The sequence below is a fragment of the Eumetopias jubatus genome, unplaced genomic scaffold (assembly GCF_037043125.1).
Source record: "Eumetopias jubatus isolate StellerSeaLion01/CBP00866 unplaced genomic scaffold, mEumJub1_p1.0 scaffold_14, whole genome shotgun sequence".
Classification (NCBI taxonomy): domain Eukaryota; kingdom Metazoa; phylum Chordata; class Mammalia; order Carnivora; family Otariidae; genus Eumetopias; species Eumetopias jubatus.
The window spans coordinates 60,520,635-60,540,266 of record NW_028274820.1 but is presented as its reverse complement, the minus strand read 5'-3'; the positions used below and the strand labels follow the sequence as shown (position 1 = coordinate 60,540,266).

General features: G+C 36.3%; 1 protein-coding gene across 3 annotated transcripts in view; it reads right to left on the bottom strand.

Annotated features, from left to right (window-relative positions):
• Positions 1-19,632, bottom strand: part of TAX1BP1 (Tax1 binding protein 1) — an 83,643-nt gene that overhangs the window by 52,744 nt on the left and 11,267 nt on the right. For all 3 annotated transcript variants that reach the window (XM_028119372.2, XM_028119373.2, XM_028119374.2), the window contains exons 3-5: positions 14,727-14,829; positions 9,137-9,324; positions 5,172-5,330 (exon numbers count right to left, since the gene is read on the bottom strand). In XM_028119372.2, the coding sequence (XP_027975173.1) occupies positions 5,172-5,330; positions 9,137-9,324; positions 14,727-14,829 (450 nt within the window). The remainder of the gene's footprint in view (positions 1-5,171; positions 5,331-9,136; positions 9,325-14,726; positions 14,830-19,632) is intronic.

Below are 19,632 nucleotides of genomic sequence, written 5' to 3'. Positions count from 1 at the left end.
ATATATTAAGCAGTCTAAATGTCTTAAACCCACTCTGCCCAAAATCGGATATCCAATACAGTGATAAATACAGCTTTACAGAAGAGAAAGCCAAAAATATTAAGACAGAAGAGATCTGCACTAGCCAGAGCCACCATAATGAGAAATCTTTCATGTTGTTCTCTCCTATACCTGTGATAACTCCCAAATGGCTGGTAGTATCTCAAGATACCCTATCTAGTTTATAACATGCTCCTTATATTGTTTAAGCAATACTGTTTTAGTATTCTCAAAGATAATTGTTTAAAAATACCTTGAGGGTGCCTGGGTGGCTTAGTCAGTTAAGCATCTGCCTTCAGCTCAAGTCATGATCCCAGAGTCCTGGGATCGAGTCCCATGTTGGGCTCCCTGCTCAGCAGGGACTCTGCTACTCCCTCTCCCCCTGGCCCCGCTCCTGTTCTCTCACTCTCAAATAAAATCTTTAAAAATACCTTGAAGTACATCTTATATTAACATTCAAGTTAAGAATACAATTTATTCTTTTTTTTTTAAGATTTTATTTGACAGAGAGAGGGAGAGCGGCAGGCAGAGGGAGAAGCAGGCTCCCCGCTGAGCAGGAAGCCTGACGCAGGGCTGGATCCCAGGACCCTGGGATCATGACCTGAGCCAAAGGCAGACTAACAGACTGAGCCACCCAGGCACCCAAGAATACAATTTATTTTATGGAAAAAAACTCAATTCATAGTTCAGGCTCCAAAAACTTATACACTAAACTATAAAACTTAACAAGGTGACAGTTCATTTTAGTCCTATTTGAAAAACAAGACTCAGTATCACTGGTTCCCTGAGCCTCAGTTTTTAATCTTCTAATTTTCAAATACATATCTAGCACTCCAAAATGGAAACAAGAACACAATGAATATACCTACAAACTACTAATCTTATGTCTGAAAAATGTAGAGTTAGGGTTAAAAAAAAAAAAGACTAACCAATACACTGGAATATCATTTGACAATAAAATGAATAAAGTACTGATGCATATTACACCATGGATGAGCCCTGGAAACATCATGCTAAGTGAAAGACGCAGGTCACAAAGGCCATACATGATTCCATTTGTATGCAATACCCAAAATATACAAACTTAGCTTAGTGATTGCCTGGGACTGAGGGGGAAGGAAATGGAGAATGACCACTAACAGGTACAGGTTTCTTCTGGAGTGATGACTATGTTCTAAATTTAGGTTATGGTACTGGATGCACAATTCTGTAAATATTAATAAGAACCACTAAGTTGTATATCGTAAAGTGTTGGACATTATATGTAAATTATAAATTAGATCTCAATAAAGCTATTTTTAAAAAAGATCAATTAGATAAGTTCATATCTTTAGTCACTATAGGCAGAAGTAGAGTGTCATTAAGAGCACTGAAGGAGCCAGACTGCCTACCTCTACCACTTTACAAACTGTTCGACCATAGGTTGGTTAAGTAACCCCTCTGTGCTACCTTTGTAAAATGTGTATTTGACAATGCCTACTTTATAGAAGTAAATGAGTTAACATATGTAAACACTCAGAACAGCACCTGGCTTACATTAAATATTACATGGGTTATTTTTATTAATCAGCCTTTTATAATAGAGAAAAAAACACACTTAAAATTGAACTAGAAATGAAGGTAAAATTTATCCTTACTAACACAAAATTTACTTTTTTAAATCTAGGGTATACGTGAATAATGGAACGAACACATCACATTAAAATACAGGCAAAATACAATATGTATTTTATAGTTCTCAATTTATAGATGTTATTTGGTTTCAGTTTTAATCTACTTTGTAATCCTACTTAATTCCTTCAAGCAAACAATTACACAACATAACCCAGAATATACTTAAGCATAACACTTAGGGCGCCTGGGTGGCTCAGTTGGTTAAGCAACTGCCTTCGGCTCAGGTCATGATCCTGGAGTCCCGGGATCGAGTCCCACATCGGGCTCCCTGCTTGGCAGGGTGTCTGCTTCTCCCTCTAACCCTCTTCCCTCTCGTGCTCTCTATCTCTCATTCTCTCTCGCTCAAATAAATAAAATCTTTTAAAAAAAAAGCATAACACTTAAACAAATCTGTTTTTGATAACTTTAACACATCCAATTCTTTTATTTTTCAAAATACAGTGTTCTCTCTAGTGGCATTTTACAATAAAAAGTATTTATAAAAGATGAAAGATTTTATTTATAAACTTTATTTATTATAAACATTTAACTTAGTATGTCAAGTACTGAATGGGTAACAAGCTAATCTTATTTTATAAAACAACGAAAACACAATTTCTTCTATCTGAAGAAACTGAAGGTTGCCACAGAACATTCCTAAATTAACTATCCATTCTAAAATTTTAAGTGAAATTATAGATACATAATAGTTCTTCAGATATTCAGCAGTATATATACCCAGTACCTCAAAGAGAAAAAAAAAAAAATTACTATATCGAGATTGTTTTTTTAGAATTCACACTATGGAAGAGATTTAAAGCAAGTGCCAAGAAATGTCATGGATTTTATAAGCCACCCAACTAAGACAAGCAAACTGTTCTAGCTGCCCAGATGAAGACTGATTTGGGAGGTAAAAAAAAAGAAAATTAAAAAAAAAAAGCGCCCCATGACTACTAATGAAAAGAACTATTTCTCCTAGCAAGCACATTATTTTATCCCCAGAAATAAGCAATTGCCAACATACAACTAAGACTTTTTTTTTTTAACATATATAAGTATCACTTCTAGGAACTGAGAAAAATGGTATGAATTTCATATTTTAGTTCGATTCTCTAGTTCATTATGAAAACTAGTAAAATAATATTTACTTACATTTAGTGAGACTCTATTACATAACAAACACCAATCTAGGTCTTTTTGTTTTGTTTTTTAAAAGATTTTATTAATTTACTTGAGAGAGAACATGCATGTGCTGGGGGGGAAGAGCAAAGAGAGGACAAGCCGACTCCATGCTGAGTGTGGAGCCTGACATGGGGCTCCATCCCGAGATCATGACCTAAGCTGAAATCAAAAAGTCTGACACTCAATCAACTGAGTCACCCAAGCACCCCAGGTCTTTTATAAATCACCACTTTCATAGCATAGAATAGCCTTTTAAAAACCACTTCCACGTACTTCATCTTCCCAGAGTATAAACCCAACACAAAAATAGCAGGGAAGAAGTCCCCTCCTAAGATTAATGTCTGTCATCAAGATTTATGAGTTGCTGGGGCGCCTGGGTGGCTCAGTCGTTAGGTGTCTGCCTTCAGCTCAGGTCATGATCCCAGAGTCCTGGTATCGAGCCCCACATCAGGCTCCCTGCTCGGTGGGAAGCCTGCTTCTCCCTCTCCCACTCCCCCTGCTTGTGTTCCTTCTCTCGCTGTCTGTCAAATAAATAAAATCTTTAAAAAAAAAAAAAAAAAGATTTATGAGTTGCCATAAAAACTTCTGCTGTAGACCTCTTCTGGGTACAACAGCCACCATCTCCTATAAATTTTGCTTCACTAATCCCCTGACCTCAATCTACCACTTTCTCAACCTAAATATGTCAGAATTAGCTCTCTTCAGAATGGTCTTATCCATAGAGTTTAACCCTTGTCACCTGGGCAGCAGAGAGTACCTAAGACTTTAAATCTCAGCTAATACTCGACTGGACCAGAGGCATGACCTCATGTACATGAGTAACTTCACGCAATTGAAGGCCTACCAATTCTGCCATTCCTATTCTTCCAATCATCATTCTTCCCTTGGATTTCAAGGTGATCAGAGTTGAAACCTCAAAGGCCGTATTTCAGGGCATTCTTGATCTTACAGGCTAAGTACATGCTGTAATGGGGCCATTTTCATGAGTACTGTCTTCTATCTCACCTCCACCCCTCCACCTTGTAATAGAGTGAAAGAAAAAAGATTGGCATTCCACTCTGGAAACTGCCAAATCCAGGTACAAATGAGATAAAAGTGTAAAGAATAGAACAGTATAATAAGTATACAAAACAGCCAAGGAGTTTCAACAACTGAATAAATCATTTATCTGAATGTCCTAACAATCAAGGTAGGCACATATACTATATTTTAATATTTGATATACCTGCTTATACTACACGATACTCCTATTGCAGGATTCTAAGTATTCCCCCAAGAGGAAAATGGGGAAGTAACTGCATCTTTTAAACTAAAAAGGCTAATGGTAATAAAAACAGATGTTACAGATGTTTATAAGGAGATTTACAATTGTACACATTGCTTCATATTATGTTTACCATCTAACTCAAAAGAGTACTCCTCAAACTGACAAGTCAAGAGAAAATCTTTTCAGAATTTAAGCCCTTATTTGTGTAAATTACCTCTGGTCAGGTGTGCAATTTACAACCACCCTGCTGGAATATAAAAATTAGTGAAAATCACTGCACTGCTGGTTCAAGTAACTGCTCTAAGCCTTGTTGGACAAAGAATGAAACAATAGAAAACAACACGTTAATTAACAATAGGTTAATCCTGTAAAAAGACCTAAGAATATCTAACTAGTTATAAGTGAGTATGAAATGTATTATCGGAATCTGTGTCAAAACTAACAAATTACTTTTCTTGGGAAACTAACAAGTCAATGACTAGGTGACTGCCTTTAATTGTTTTCACCTACTAAATTAAATCCATTTGTATTTCTAATGAAACTATACTGTTTTATATGTATACTTCTTTATGTGTTTTTTTAGGATAATTTATAGCATTTCTCACATCATGGATTCCAAAATTTTGTCTAATACTACATCTTATTTCATTGAATTCTGCTTTTTTGAAAGGTAATTTTAACTTTGTTCTATCTTCCCCTTACTCACTATTTATCACTCCTAATTATATTTCCAAACCCTCTCCCCCAAATCAATTATTCTATAATCAGATGGAAAGCATAGAGAAACAGCGTCAGGAACCACCTCATTAAGCCTGGTACCAAATAATCGAAGTATTTTAACCATTTGCAACATAAAAGAAGCTACAGCAGAAAACTGATAGGAACTAACCTTCTGTAAGTATGTATCTAAATGCCATTTTTTTAAGAACAGTTTTTACTTGCTTTAACTGGTTCATGGTTCAGTTCTTGAAAAAATGGGTTTCTGACAATATACTATCAATTCCAATCAGTTACATAAAACACAACTAACCTTTTGCTCTGCCTGCAGTTGGTCACATCTTTCTTTCTCATGGTTAAGTTCTCTTTCCAATCTTCCAATTTGTTCTCGAAGTTGTGTTGTTTCTTTTTCCAGAACAGCAATTAACTTTAACAATTCTTCTTTTTCTTTCATGGTTTTCTCAATTTTCAACTATAAAACAAAAAACTCAAATTGATTTTTCTAGAATCCTAAAATGTTATTCAGTTTTCCATTTCAAAAAAATAGTGAAGAAATTCATAAAAAGAACTCTTACATACAATCTACTTCATGAATCATATATGTAAATAAAAATTCATGACTCATAAATTTAAACCTTTTGGTTGGGCAAAAGAGAACAACATTAAAACAAGGTATAAAATCAGGGGCACCTGGGTGGCTCAGTCAGTTAAGCACCTGCCTTTGATTCGGGTCATGATCCCAGAAGCCTGGGATGGAGCCCCGCATCCTGTTCCCTACCCAGTGGAGAGTCTGCTTGCCCCTCCCCCGACCTGTGTGTCCCCATGCTCATTCACGTTCTCTTAAATAAAATCTTTAAAAATAAAAGAAGGTATAAAATCAGTAAATTTTACTATGAAGTTGCCTGCTAATCAATTTTCAAATTAGTAGCAAAACTAAGGCATACTGTTTCATAGTTGACTTAATTCTGGGTTTTTCTTGAATAATACTCAAGATAAAAATGTGTACCTCTTCTTAAATGCAAAGCTATGAGATATCTTTGACTCTATTAAGAACTTCCTTACAGGGGCGCCTGGGTGGCTCAGTCATTAAGCATCTGCCTTCAGCTTGGGTCGTGATCCCAGGGTCCCTGCTCCTTGGGAGGCCTGCTTCTGCCTCTCCCACTCCCCCTGCTTGTGTTCCCTCTCTTGCTGTCAAGTAAATAAAATCTTAAAAAAAAAAAAAAAGAAAAAGAACTTCCTTACATGTTACATAAGGCCTTCATCTATGGCATTACTCTTAAAAGTTTTGGTATTAAGTAGTAAAAGCTGCTATATTTATAATGGTCTCTATTTGGCTAAATTAAAACAAACTTAAAGTAACTGCAAATTTTAGGACAAAAATGCAGACTATAACAATAAATTAACAATGTAACTGATTCTTATGGGAACACTAATAGTAACTCAATTCAGGAAAACCTATACTTCACGATTCTAAAAAATTACTCATTAAAGGACCTAATATAGTAGTAAATAAAATGGTTAACATTTCTCTTAGAATAAAAAGTCTTTGATTTTAACAAAGGAATAATGAAGACTCGGAGGGAAAATTTCACAAAGCAGGCATCATTTAGCTAAAATAAAATGTTTTCCTGGTACACTAAGTTAGTTCTCCGGGGTCATGGAATCAAACTGATTAAACTCTAAAATGGGTCTTATGAAAGCTCAGGAGCTACAAATTTTTACTGACTCTTATATCTCTTCCATCAGACCAAATGAAAACATTAGGAGTAAAATGCCCTCAAAAATAAACTTCTTTTACACCTTACTTTTTAAAAAACATCTTTTGGCTCTAAACTTTCTGGCAGTTTAAAAGTGAGACTATATCCTGACATAGTACAATAGAAACATTATGAAAGAACCAATTTGTCCCTGTGATTCACTTAACCGACACATACCTTCTGAAGAGTTTACTGAATCTTTTTTTTTTTTAAGATTTTATTTATTTATTTGACAGAGAGAGACACAGTGAGAGAGGGAACACAAGCAGAGGGAGGGGGAGAGGGAGAGAGAGAAGCAGGCTTCCCACCAAGCAGAGAGCCCAATGTGGAGCTCGAACCCAGGACCCTGGGACCATGACCTGAGCTGAAGGCAGAGACGCTTAACGAATGAGCCACCCAGGTGCCCCAAGAGTTTACTGAATCTTAAGTTTTATTTTTTTAATTTTTTTAAAGATTTTATTTATTAATTGGAGAGAGAGAGAGAGAGAGAGAGCTAGAGAGCACAAGTGAGGGAGAAGGAGAAGCAGGCTCCCCACAGAGCAGGGGAGCCTGATGCAGGGCTCAATCCCAGGATCCTGGGATCATGACCTGAGCCAAAGGCAGACGCTTAACAACTGAGCCACCCAGGCGCCCCTTAAGTAGAAATTTTTAAAAGGAATTCAAATTAGATAAAAATGTATAGAAGTCTAATCCTGCCTCCAATTTTGTATTTGAAATCTTTCAAGCATTACAAAAGTTAAAATTTTAAATCAACACTCATCACCTAAATTCACTATTAGTATTTCACCATGTTTACTTCATATCCCTTTATCACTTGCTTATGCTTTTTGTGTTTTTTGCTAAACCATCTGAAACTGCAGACACTTCACCCCTAAGTACTCAGAGCAAGGATCTCCTAAAAAGGAGTCTCCTTTTCAACCACTACCACTATCATAAATAAGAAAATTAACAATAACTTTGTAATATCCAATGGATAGTTCAGTTATTTATCTCCCACTATCCCCCCAAAATATCTATTTTTTAAATTCTAAGATCCAGTCAAGGTTCACATATCAAGTGAAAAAAAAAAAAAAAGACATAACCCTTCAATGTCAACAATTGATGAATGGAAATTTAAAAGACTTGTCAAAAAATTGTTCAGAATAAAAATATTTTATCTCAGCCATTTGCACCTAATAGACAGCAACTTAAATTTTCTTTATAAAGTACCTCTTATGAATAGGAAGAAGTGAAATAAATTGTGTAATGTCCCAATTAACTTAGAAAAGGAATACAGGAAAGATACAGATGCCTAAATGCTTTTTTTTTTGGAGGCCCTGAAATCAGGGTGGTCTAACAAGTATTCAAAAAACTGCAATATAAATGCTAACTGCATTCTTTTTAAGAGCTAGGCTTGTTCCACCATCTCTGACTAGCATTCAAATACCAGGCTGAAAACCTTGATCATCTGGCAGTTGTCACCACAAAATGTTTTAGTCACCCTATAAAAGTTACATTTCTTTATTTAAGATAAGAAAGGAATTTCTGGAAAGGGAAGGGAAGATATAGAAGAATTCACAATAAAAAATGATTGGTTCCTTCTAACCTTCTTAGTTTGACTATCTAATAAAAGTATTATATCTATGACCTTATCTTTTTTCTCTTGTCTGTTTTTGAAATAAAATATAATCAAAGGCATAAAATATTTACATATAAAAAACATCTGACTATAAAGAAAAAGCAATGACCTGCCAGATTAAATATGAATGTAAATTAACCAAAAATATAGAATGAACCAATAAGCTGTTTCTCACAGAAATTCAAATGTAACATTCTAGCTTTTTAGGTTTAGATACTGAAATCTTGAATTAAGAATGTTCTACTTTGTCCTTCAATGATTACTAAAACTTAAGACATAAGGCATTATTAATCTATACAGTAAACTTCTATTGGAGCCAATGCAATGCCTCCCAAATAGTCAATTAAAAAAATGTTCACGTTTTCTCTTTAAATTATGATTAACCCACAACACTCATTTGATAAAATGAACAAGGAAATCATTCTAAATGCTCAATCTAAACTCAGACTGGAATCTTCCCTGATTCACTGCCACACTTGGAATAGAGCATGCTTGTGGTACAGTGAAATGAAGTTCACATCCAATTACAGTTAGATTTATTACTTTATACACCATCTTCACAACCCAAACCTGTACTATTCTATAACCAATGGATTAGGCAACCACTAAAGAAGAAAAGTTAGTGTAAGGTAATATTAGGAAACCTTTAAATCTAACCCAATAGTTATTTACTGCACATCTACTATGCACAAAATACTGATAAGGCCCTAGGGGCAGTCTCTGCACGGTGCAATCAATAACCTGTGACAGGACGAAATGTAAAACATTTCAAAAACAACACTCTAAGTTTACCATTTTAGTTAAAAACCATCTGAGTCTCAGGTTATTCTTCTGAATTTTTTAAATGCCAACATGAGCTCTGTTCTTAAATTTATAAATCATTAGCTCACTGTTGGTACCAACCTCAAGAAGGCCAGCTTTTGTGGTCACCACCAACATGTCAGAATTTCCTTCATCTTCCATAGTAAGTAACTCTTCAACTGGAGAAGAAGCTCGAAACTGGAAAGGTGTACTTGCTCCACGAATTTCACCCTTATGGGTAACATAACAAAACTGATAAAATTCTCCATCATCATTTGGAAGGTAATATCCTAAAAGGAAGTTAACAAAAGAAAGTTATTAAACTTCCTATTATGAAGTTAATGGCTCCCCGCCCCCCAATTCAACATTACTTGCCATCTCCACTCATTCCTGACCTGTTCTAGGCACACAGAGTTGTCTTTCCTCTTATCAAACTAGACTCTCCCTTCTTCTGTAAACATGCCCTAATTTCTCTTAGCTCTAAATTTATCCTCCCTGAATATCCTTTCCCTTTATCTTCACTAGGGCAAAACCAACTTATCTGGGAGAGTCACATATATGTTTTTCTTTTTTTTTTTTTTTAAGATTTATTTGAGAGAAAGAGAGAGGGAGCAAGCCCATGAGCGAGACAGGGAGAGGGAGAGAGAATCTCAAGCAGATTCTATGCTGAGTGCAGAACCCAACACAGGGCTCAATCCCACGAGCCTGAGACCAACCCGAGCCAAAACCAAGAGTTGGACACCCAACCAAATGTGCCACCTAGGTGCCCCAACATACATGCTTTTCAATGAGAAAAAGACTGGAGGAGGAGCAAGGTAAGACCCAGCACAAAATCTAGGAGGACTGCAGGTAGGAATGTCATTTAAAGAAATCTTCCCTCAAATTTGACATTACATGAAACAAAGATATTAACAAAAGGAATACGTGGTATGTGAACTGTGTAAAAGAAAGGAGGAAGAAGTCCACCGGTGCAGCAGAATAAAAATAAGCACTGGAACCACACAGCTTTATTCTAGAATTCCAGCTCTACTAGCCATTAGCAACTCAACCTCCCTGAGCCCCAGTTTCTTATCTGTAAACGAGCTATGAAGACATCTATCTCACAGCTCCCAATTATCTATAATGTACTTAAACCATTTAGCCCACTATCTGACGAGTATGTGTTTGATATTTGTTCCTTCTTTCTTCATCTCTTACACTCTTAAATTTTGCTAATTATCCTTGCTCAAAATTAAACTTTCCTTCTCTCCAAAGCTCACACAGTATTTTTTACATTAAAAAACTCCACCTATACTATCAATTATCACTGGTAATATACATGCTTTATATGCTCTATCAAGAACTCAGAAATACTGAGGGCAGATAAATAATAATATGTATAAAAATTCTAGCATCCCCCATAATGACTTGTAAAAAGGAAGCATCCAGTGGCGGTGAAATGAATATATAAAGATCAATACAGGGGCACCTGGGTGGCTCTGTGGGTTAAGCGTCTGCCTTCAGCGCAGGTCATGATCCCGAAGTCCCGGGATCAAGTCCCAAATTGGGCTCCCTGCTCAGCAGGGAGGCTGCTTCTCCCTCTGCCCCTCCCCCTGCTCATGCACCCTCTTTCACTCTCTTTCTCTCAAAATCTTTTAAAAATAAAAATTTAAAAAAATAAAGATCAATACATTCACCTTATCTTGAATATTCCTACCTATCCAAAAACCTCTTATCAATAATGCCTGTTTTTCTTTCATAACTTGAAATTTTCAGATTATGATATCTACTTCACTTGGTATCATTCGTTAAAAAATAGCTAACCTTCTTCCTTAGAAACAGGAGGGAGGAGAAAATATAAGATAAGCCTGGAACATCTTGTGGTGCTTGAAAGAAAAAAGTCCTCAAAAAAAAGAATTCAAAGTGGCAGGAGGGTGGAGGGAATGTCAAAAAATACAGTAGCCCGCCTGATGGAGCTCGCAATGGCCAAAGCAAGCTGGAATAATTTGAGCAACAAAAAAAACGGTACTATTAGACTTTATTCCATAGCAGAAAATATCCATGAGTCCATTGGGAAGGAGACAACTCCTACCATAATAACTCCAACTAATAAATGTGCAATCAATGAAAATAGAAAATCATCAGGCAAACACAATAAAAATTGTTGTAAGAAAGATCTACTGAAAGATACTAAAATTAGTGGGTGAAAATTGGAGGAAAAACAAGGTATTTCCTTACTCTCTAACTCCCCCGTAAGATTTACTATTTACAAAAGGAAATATACTAACTTTACAGTAGAAAAACCCAGCAGACACTAAATGATCAAGATTAAGATCACTAGCAATGAGATATGATCATCAAGTACTCCCTGATACAATGCACTATAAAGAGTACAACAGCACTTGTATGGCATTCTTCCTAAAAATGTATAACCTCAAACTAATCATGAAAAAACACCAGCACAAAAAGAGGAACATGCCACTCTCCCCGCCCCCACCCCCAGCCCCAAAACACACAAAACAATAAACAAAAAACACATTCAAAAGGGGCGTGTGGGTGGCTCAGTCGGTTGGGTGTCTGCCTTCAGCTCCCATCCTGGTCTCAGGGTCCTGGGATTGAGACCCACATCCTGCTTCTCCTTCTCTGTCTCTACCTGCCAACTCCCCCTGCTTGTGCACTCGCTCACGCTCTGTCAAACAATCTTTAAATTTAATACTACTACTCTTCAAAAAGGTAAAAGTCATGAAAGACAAAGACAGAATGAGGAACTGTCACAAACTGGAGGAGATAAGAAGATAACACAATTAAATGCAAAGTGGGATCCCGGATTGGATCCAGGAACAGAAAAAAGAACACTATTAGAAACAGTTATAGTCACTCGTAGGAGTGTTAAATGTTAAAATGTGTATTAAATAAAGGTACTATGTAAAATGTTAACATTAAGGGAAGCTGGGTAATGTGTATACAGAAATTCTGTTTACTGTTTTTGCAACTTTACATCCACAAAATTATTTTAAAATACAAAGTTTAAAAAAGTAATACGGGGATGCCTGGGTGGCTCAGTTAAGCGTCCAACTCTTCATTTCAGCTCAGGTCATATTATCAGGGTCGTGAGAGATCAAGCCCCTCATTGGGCTCCACAATGGGTGTGGAGCCTGCTTGGGATTCTCTCTCCCTCTCTCCTCTCCCCCCACGTCCCCCCACTCCTCACGCACTCTTAAGAAAAAAAACCAGTAACTTAGGAGATTTGGCAATATATTTTTAAAAGTTTTTAAAAACCCCACCATCCTAATATGTACAAATAAATTTATTAAGCCATGGCTGAGTAACTTAAATGGCCACTAGAATTACTTTAAAAGTTTAAATAGAAAAAACATATATACTCTCACTAATCAGCTCCAGTATCATGACATTCAAAATTCTATAAACTAGATATTCAAGGTCTGATAAATCTCACAAAAATAACCCACTAATAAATAGTTCAAATCCATTTGAGATACAAGACCTAGTTCAGAGTTGCAATTTAAAGCTATCTAGAAAAATCTCTCATTGGATTAATAACATTGAAAATAAAACAGTAAAGCAATCAAATTACAAGGATCCATATAGAAAAAGAATTATATTTACGAATTTTTGTTAGTTGTTCTGAATTTTGCATTTCAAGATTCTCATGACTCATTCACAAAATAAGCAAAGTGATTTTGGATTATGCTTAAAATCTCTTCTAGCTCTAATACTCTATGAGCAAGTTTTTCATGACTCTATCCTGACCTCTTTATATAACAAATGAGTTTTAGACAGGCAGAAGCTTTTATTTCTGATTTTCAAAGTAAAAATTATCATGATGAATTTTCAAAAACTTGGAAAACTTACTGCCTTTATGCTTAGCTCCCACTGAAAATGTTCTTAAAGTATAAACAAATCAAATGCTTTTTTTTTTTTTTCCAAACTGCTTTTAAACTTCTTGGTAAATCACTAGTAAAGTCATTAGTCACTATAACAAACTGAGTAAATTAGTTTAAGAAAATTAATCACATTATAAAAATGCCTGGAAATAAACCCACAATTTTTAAGGAAAAATATCTTGGGGCACCTAGGTGGCTAAGTCAGTTAAGTGTCCTACTTTGGCTCATGTCATGATCTCAGGGTCCTGAAATTCTGAGTCAGGCTCCCTACTCAGCAGGGAGTCTGCTTGTCCCTCTCTCTCTGCCCTACCCCATGCTTGCGCATGGGCTCTCTCAAAATCTTAAAAAAAAAAAATCTTAAAAACAAAATCAGTTCCAATATACACATTTGAATTTGATTACCTAAAAAGAGACTATGAGTTAAAAGATAAACCAGATACATAATTTACATCATTTCTTAATCCATAAAACATTATGAGGACCTAAATCTTGGCCTATATTACAGTACAAATTTTATCCTCTGAATGTTTCTTGACATAGTACACAACAAAAATTTTTTTATATGCTAGTTCTACGTGGTCACATTGCCAAATGATTTTCACACCAAACATATACAAACCTCAGAATAAAATTTTTTTGAAAAACCACTAAAATCCAAACAATGCCAATACCAAATACTGGCAAAGACGCAGAAGAACAAGAATTCAATGCTGATGGGAACGCCAAATGGTATTATCACTTTGGAAAACAGTTTGGTGGTCTCTTACAAACTAAACATACCACATGATCCAGCAATTGTACTCACTGGTATTTACCCAAATGAGTGGAAAATTTATATCCATATAAAAACCTGTCAATGTATGTTTACAGCAGCTTTATTCACAATTGACAAAACTTGGAAGCAGCTAAGGTGTCCTTTAATAGACAAATGAACAAACTGTTAGACCCATTCAACAGAGTATTACTGCTTCCTTTGCAGTTCTCTGAATTTTTTTTTAATTTAAAGATTTATTTAAGAGACAGAGAGCACACTCCCATAAGAGAGAGTCTGAGCATAAGCAGGGGGGAGGGGTAGAGGGAGAAAATTCCCCACTGAGCAGGGAGCCTGATGTGGGACTTAATCTCAGGACCCTTAGACCATGACCTGAGCCGAAGGCAGAGGCTTAACCAACCAAGCCACCCAGGCACCCCTAGTTCTCTGCATTTTATGTGCATTACAATATCATACTAAGACAGCATTCATCAGCTTCAACAGACCAAAAAGAATCCACAGCATAAACAAGGCTAACAATTTGCTTTAATATAATCCAAAAATCAGTGCAATTAGAATACAAAGATCACTCTGAAGCAAAGTCTGTGACAGACTTCTAAATTAAGAGTATTTATTCTGTATATAATACCAAGATAAGAATAAATTTCATTTATTCCCATACATTTTATAAGCAACTCCTCTATAAACCCTGTTAATTATCGTTGTGGTTTTCATATAGAATTATTTTTCTCACTCTAATTTGCTATATTATTCTAATATCAGTAATAGTTTCTCATCTGAAAAAAAATCATCCAAAGATCTAGAAAGAAACTCTCTTCAATGAAAAGCAAAAAAAAAAAAACCTTTTAAATGTCCACATAAAATATGTATCCTACACTACATATTTACATTCCTATGACTTTTGCTAAACAAAGATATTAATTTGTCAACTTTGATATGTTGGGCATGCCTAAGTAGACCATTACAATGGAGAACAACATTTTTAATGGCAAGAAAACATCAAATTTCATCAAGTTCTGCAGTTCTCAGTTCTTACCTTGAAATGCTAATACACAATTAACTGTTGATCCTTCTACGTAATGTTCAGGCATAGGAGACCATAAAAATGTGTAATAATCACGAGCAGTACTCCATCCAACCTAAAGGAAAATAACAAAACTACAGAGATTATATTTTAATATTAGAGTGATGTCTTATAGCATATTGTTTTTTACGGCATCCTAAAGTTAAAACATGTGTTACTATGTTTACAAATCATTGAGTATTTTAACAAGCATGTCAAATTTTTATGATTTTTATTAAGCTATAACCTAATGTTATAAAAATCTATATAAATTGAACAGTAGAGTTTCTATTATGTATTAAAAATGCAAACTGATACCCAATTTCTCAAGAAAAACTTAGCATGCACATGATCAAATATACTTAGGCTTCCCTTAAAATTTGATTTCACTAAACATAAGAGTTTTCCTTTTTTTTATTTTAAAGCAAGGCTCGAACTCACGACCCAGACCTAAGCCGAGATCAAGAGGCGTACACTTAACAGCCTGAGCCACCCAGGTGCCCCTTCATTAAACATAAGTTTCTAAAACTTACTATTTTGTCTCAAATTTCAGTATAATTAGGTTTTCCTCTCTACCTTAAATGTATTAACTTCACTAATCTCTCTCATGCCAAGTCTTACCTGCAGCCAATTGGTAAGTTTTATAAAAAGTCCTTTATTACCAAAATATTTATAAATACAAATAAAAAACCTATTTTGGGGCGCCTGGGTGGCTCAGTTGGTTAAGCGACTGCCTTAGGTCATGATCCTGGAGTCCTGGGATCGAGTCCCGCATCGGGCTCCCTGCTCTTCTCCCTCTGACCCTCTTCCCTCTCGTGCTCTCTCTCTTTCTCTCTCTCTGAAATAAATAAAATCTTAAAAAAAAAAAAGAAAATCTATTTTGCACTATATCTAAAACATTTTCAACCTATAAAATGTATATATTACAGATCTGTCTATATTTTCTAGATGGATTATACTGTGTTAAATACTGAATATTAAAGATGTTTAAAAAAGGTACACACAAAACTCATTTTATTGTGCTTCACAGATACTGTTTTATAAAGTGAAGGTTTGGGATAATCCTGAATCAAACAAGTCTATCAGCGCAATTTTCCCAATAGCATTTGCTCACCTCATGGCTCTGTATCACATTTTGGTAATTCTCTGAATATTTCAAACTTTTTCATTATTATCGTATTTGTTACGGTGATCTACAACCAGTGATCTTCGACATTACTATTATAATTGTTTTGGAGTATCACAGACCACACCCGTATAAGATGATGAACTTAATATACATGTTTTGACTGCTCCATTAACTGGCCATTACCCCATCTTTCTCCCTCTTTTCAGGCCTCCCTATTCCCTGAGACTCAACAATATTGAAATTAGGCCATTTAGGGACACCTGGGTGGCTCAGTTGGGTTAGGCATCTGCCTTCGGCTCAGGTCATGATCCCAGGCTCCTGGGATTGAGCCCCGCATCAGGCTCCCTGCTCAGTGGAGAGCCTGCTTCTCCCTCTCCCTCTGTCACTACCCCTGCTTGTGCTGTCAAATAATTTTTTTTAATTTTTTAAAAAAAGGGAATTAGGCCATTTATTAAACCTACAGTGGCCTCAAAGTCTTCTCAAAGGAAAAGACAGCTCTCACTCTTAAAATCAAAGCTAGAAATGATTAAGCTTAGCGAGGAAGGCATGTCAAAAGCCAAGACAGGCTGAAAGCTACGTCTCCTGCACCAAACCATATTAAGAATGCAAGGAAAGGTTCTTTAAGTTCTTAAACTTTTTTTTTTAATTTATTTGACAGAGAGAGACACAGCAAGAGAAGGAACACAAGCAGGGGGAGCAGCAGGTAGAGGGAGAAGCAGGCTCCCCGCCAAGCTGGGAGCCCAATGCAGGGCTCAATCCCAGGACCCTGGGATCATGACCTGAGTCGAAGGCAGATGCTTAACAACTGAGCCACCCAGATTCCCCAAAGGAAAGGTTCTTGAAGAAAATAAAAGTGCTACTCCAGTGAACACATGAATGATAAGAAGCAAACAGCCCTATTGCTGATATGGAGAAAGTTTTAGTGGTCTGAATAGAAAAATCAAACCAGCCACAACACTCTCTCAAACCAAAACCTAATCCAGGACAAGGCCCTATCTTACCTTCAATTCTATTAAGACTGAGAGAAGTGAAGAAGCTACAGAAGTTTGAAGCTAGCAAAGGTTGGTTCATGAGATTTATAGAAAGCAGCTCCATAATAAAGAAGTGTAAAGTGAAGCCCCAAATATTAACGTAGAAGCTGCTGTATCAAATTATCAAGATCTAGCTATGATAATGAAGGTGGCTACATTAACTAACAGATTTTCCATGTAGATGAAACAGTCTTATGCTGGAAGAAGCCATCTAGGACTTCACAGCTAGAGGGAAAAGTCAAAGCCTGGCTTCAAAGGACAAGCTGACTCTTGCTAAGGGCCAATGCAGCTTGTAATTTTAAGTTGAAACCAGTAATACTTATTCACCCTCTCAAAAATTCGAGGCCCGTTAAAAATTATGCTAAATCTACCCTGCCTGTGCTCTGTAAATGGAACAGAGCCTGTATGATGGCACATCTGTCTACAACATGATTTACTAAATATTTTAAGCTCACTGTTGAGACCTACCACTCAGAAAGAAAACATTCCTTTCAAAATCCTACTGCTCATTCACAAAGCAGCTGTTTACTCAAGAGCTCTGATGGAGATATACAACAAGGTTAAGGTTGTTTTCATGCCTGATAATACAATATCCATTCTGCAGCCCACAGATCAAGAGTAATTTAGACTTGCAAGTCTTACTATTTAAGAAATACGTTTTGGGTGCCTGGGTGGCTCAGTCAGTTAAGCATCTGCCTTCAACTCAAGTCAAGATTCCAGGGTCCTGAGATCGAGTCCCACATTGAGCTTCCTGTTCAGCGGGGAGTCTGCTTCTCCCTCTACCCCTCCCCCTGCTTATGATCTCTAATAAATAAATAAAATCTTTAAAAAAATACATTTTATAAGGCTGTAGCTGCTATAGGTAGTGATTCCTCTGATGGATCTGGACAAGGTAAGCTAAAAACCATCTAGAAAGAATTCACCATTCTAGATGCCATTAAGAACATTCACAATTCATGGGAACAGGTCAAAACATCATCAGCAACAGAAGTTTGGAAGAAGTTGACTTCAACCCTCATGGATGGCTTCCAGGGGTTTAAGACTTCAGTAGAGGAAGTAACTGCAGATGTGACAGAAACAGCAAGAGAACTAAAATTAGAAGTGGAGCCTGAAGATGTGACTGAATTGTTGCAATCTCATGATAAAACTTAAACAGATGAGGAGTTGCTTCTTACGGATGAGCAAAGAAAGATTCGAGATGGCATCTACTCCTGGTGAAGATGCTGTGAAGAGTGTTGAAATGACACCAAAAGATTTAGATTACAGAAATTTAGTTTACAAAACAGCAGCAGGGTTTGAAAGGACTGACTCCAATTTTGTAAAAAGTTCTACTGTGGGTAAAATGCTACGGAAAAATCGTTCATGAAAGGAAGAGTCAATGGATATGACAAACTTCACTGCTGTCTTATTTTTTTTTTTTTTAAGTAAATTCAACCCCAATGTGAGGCAAAAACTCACAACCCCGAGATCAGAAATCACACGCTCCACGGACTGAGCCAGACAGACACCCCTTTTGTTGTCTTATTTTAAGAAATTGCCACAACCACCCCAACCTTCAGCAACCACCACCCTGACCAGTCAGCAGCTATCAACCATCAAAGCATCACCAGCAAAAAGATAAATCGCTGAAAAGATCAAATGATGGTATTTAATTAAGGTATATGCATTGTTTAAGGCATAATGCTACTGCATGCTTAATAAACTACAATACAGTGTAAACAACTTTATATGCACTGGGAAACCAAAAAAATTGTGACTCATTTCACTGTGGTGGTCTGGAACCCAACCCGTAATATCTCCAAGGTATGCCTGTACTAGGTATCCATTTGCAGATAATATAAGAAATTATGCGTCATCCACAGGTTTAGATTATATATACATTCTATAATTCTGATAGACCTAGGATACAGAACATTGAGAGTGCTTTCAAACCGTACGTCACAACCCAGTAGGAAGTGGCAGTATCAGTTCAGTAGTGCACAGCCCATTTTTTAATTATACAGAATTAGAAAATATCAATGCATGAAGGCTAAATAATGCTTCTTGAAAATCTGCTTCAGGAGTACTTGCATAGAACTTCTTGCTAGGTCAAACACAGAATTTCTTTCTGTTTGTCCATTAAAAACATTTGAAAGCACTTGAAAGACACTATTCATCTCTTTATACATGAGAAGCTTGAGGAACCCATGATGTGATCTACCTCACTTAAGGCTCAGTTATTTTTTCTCGCAGGATCGTTAAAAGAATTATTGCCCTGTAAATTGTGGTAGTGGTACCAGGAATAAAAATTTAAGGAATTTTTAACTTTAAAAAAATTAGATGAACAACATAAAAGCAACCACCCAGCAGAGGGCCTGACCTATAGTAAGCACTCCATAAATGCCAGTTTTTGCACGCACAGTATATTATAGTGATTAAGAGCATAGGAAATAAGGTCAGACTGCCAGAAAAGATCACTTACTAGCTATGACTTCAGACAACTTACTTCTGTTCCCTCCTCTTTAAAATGGAGATGATAATCTCAAAGGGCTATGTAATAAATAAGATAATCCCTCTAAAGAAATCAGCACAGTGCTGAGCACATTAGTATTCATTAAATGCTACCATTCATTAATACCCAAGGACACACAGCCTTAAGGGACAGTGATATTGATTCTATGATATTCTCTCCCTCACTTCAGATCCCCCAATGCTTCATTGTCTCCTTAAAAAAAAAAAA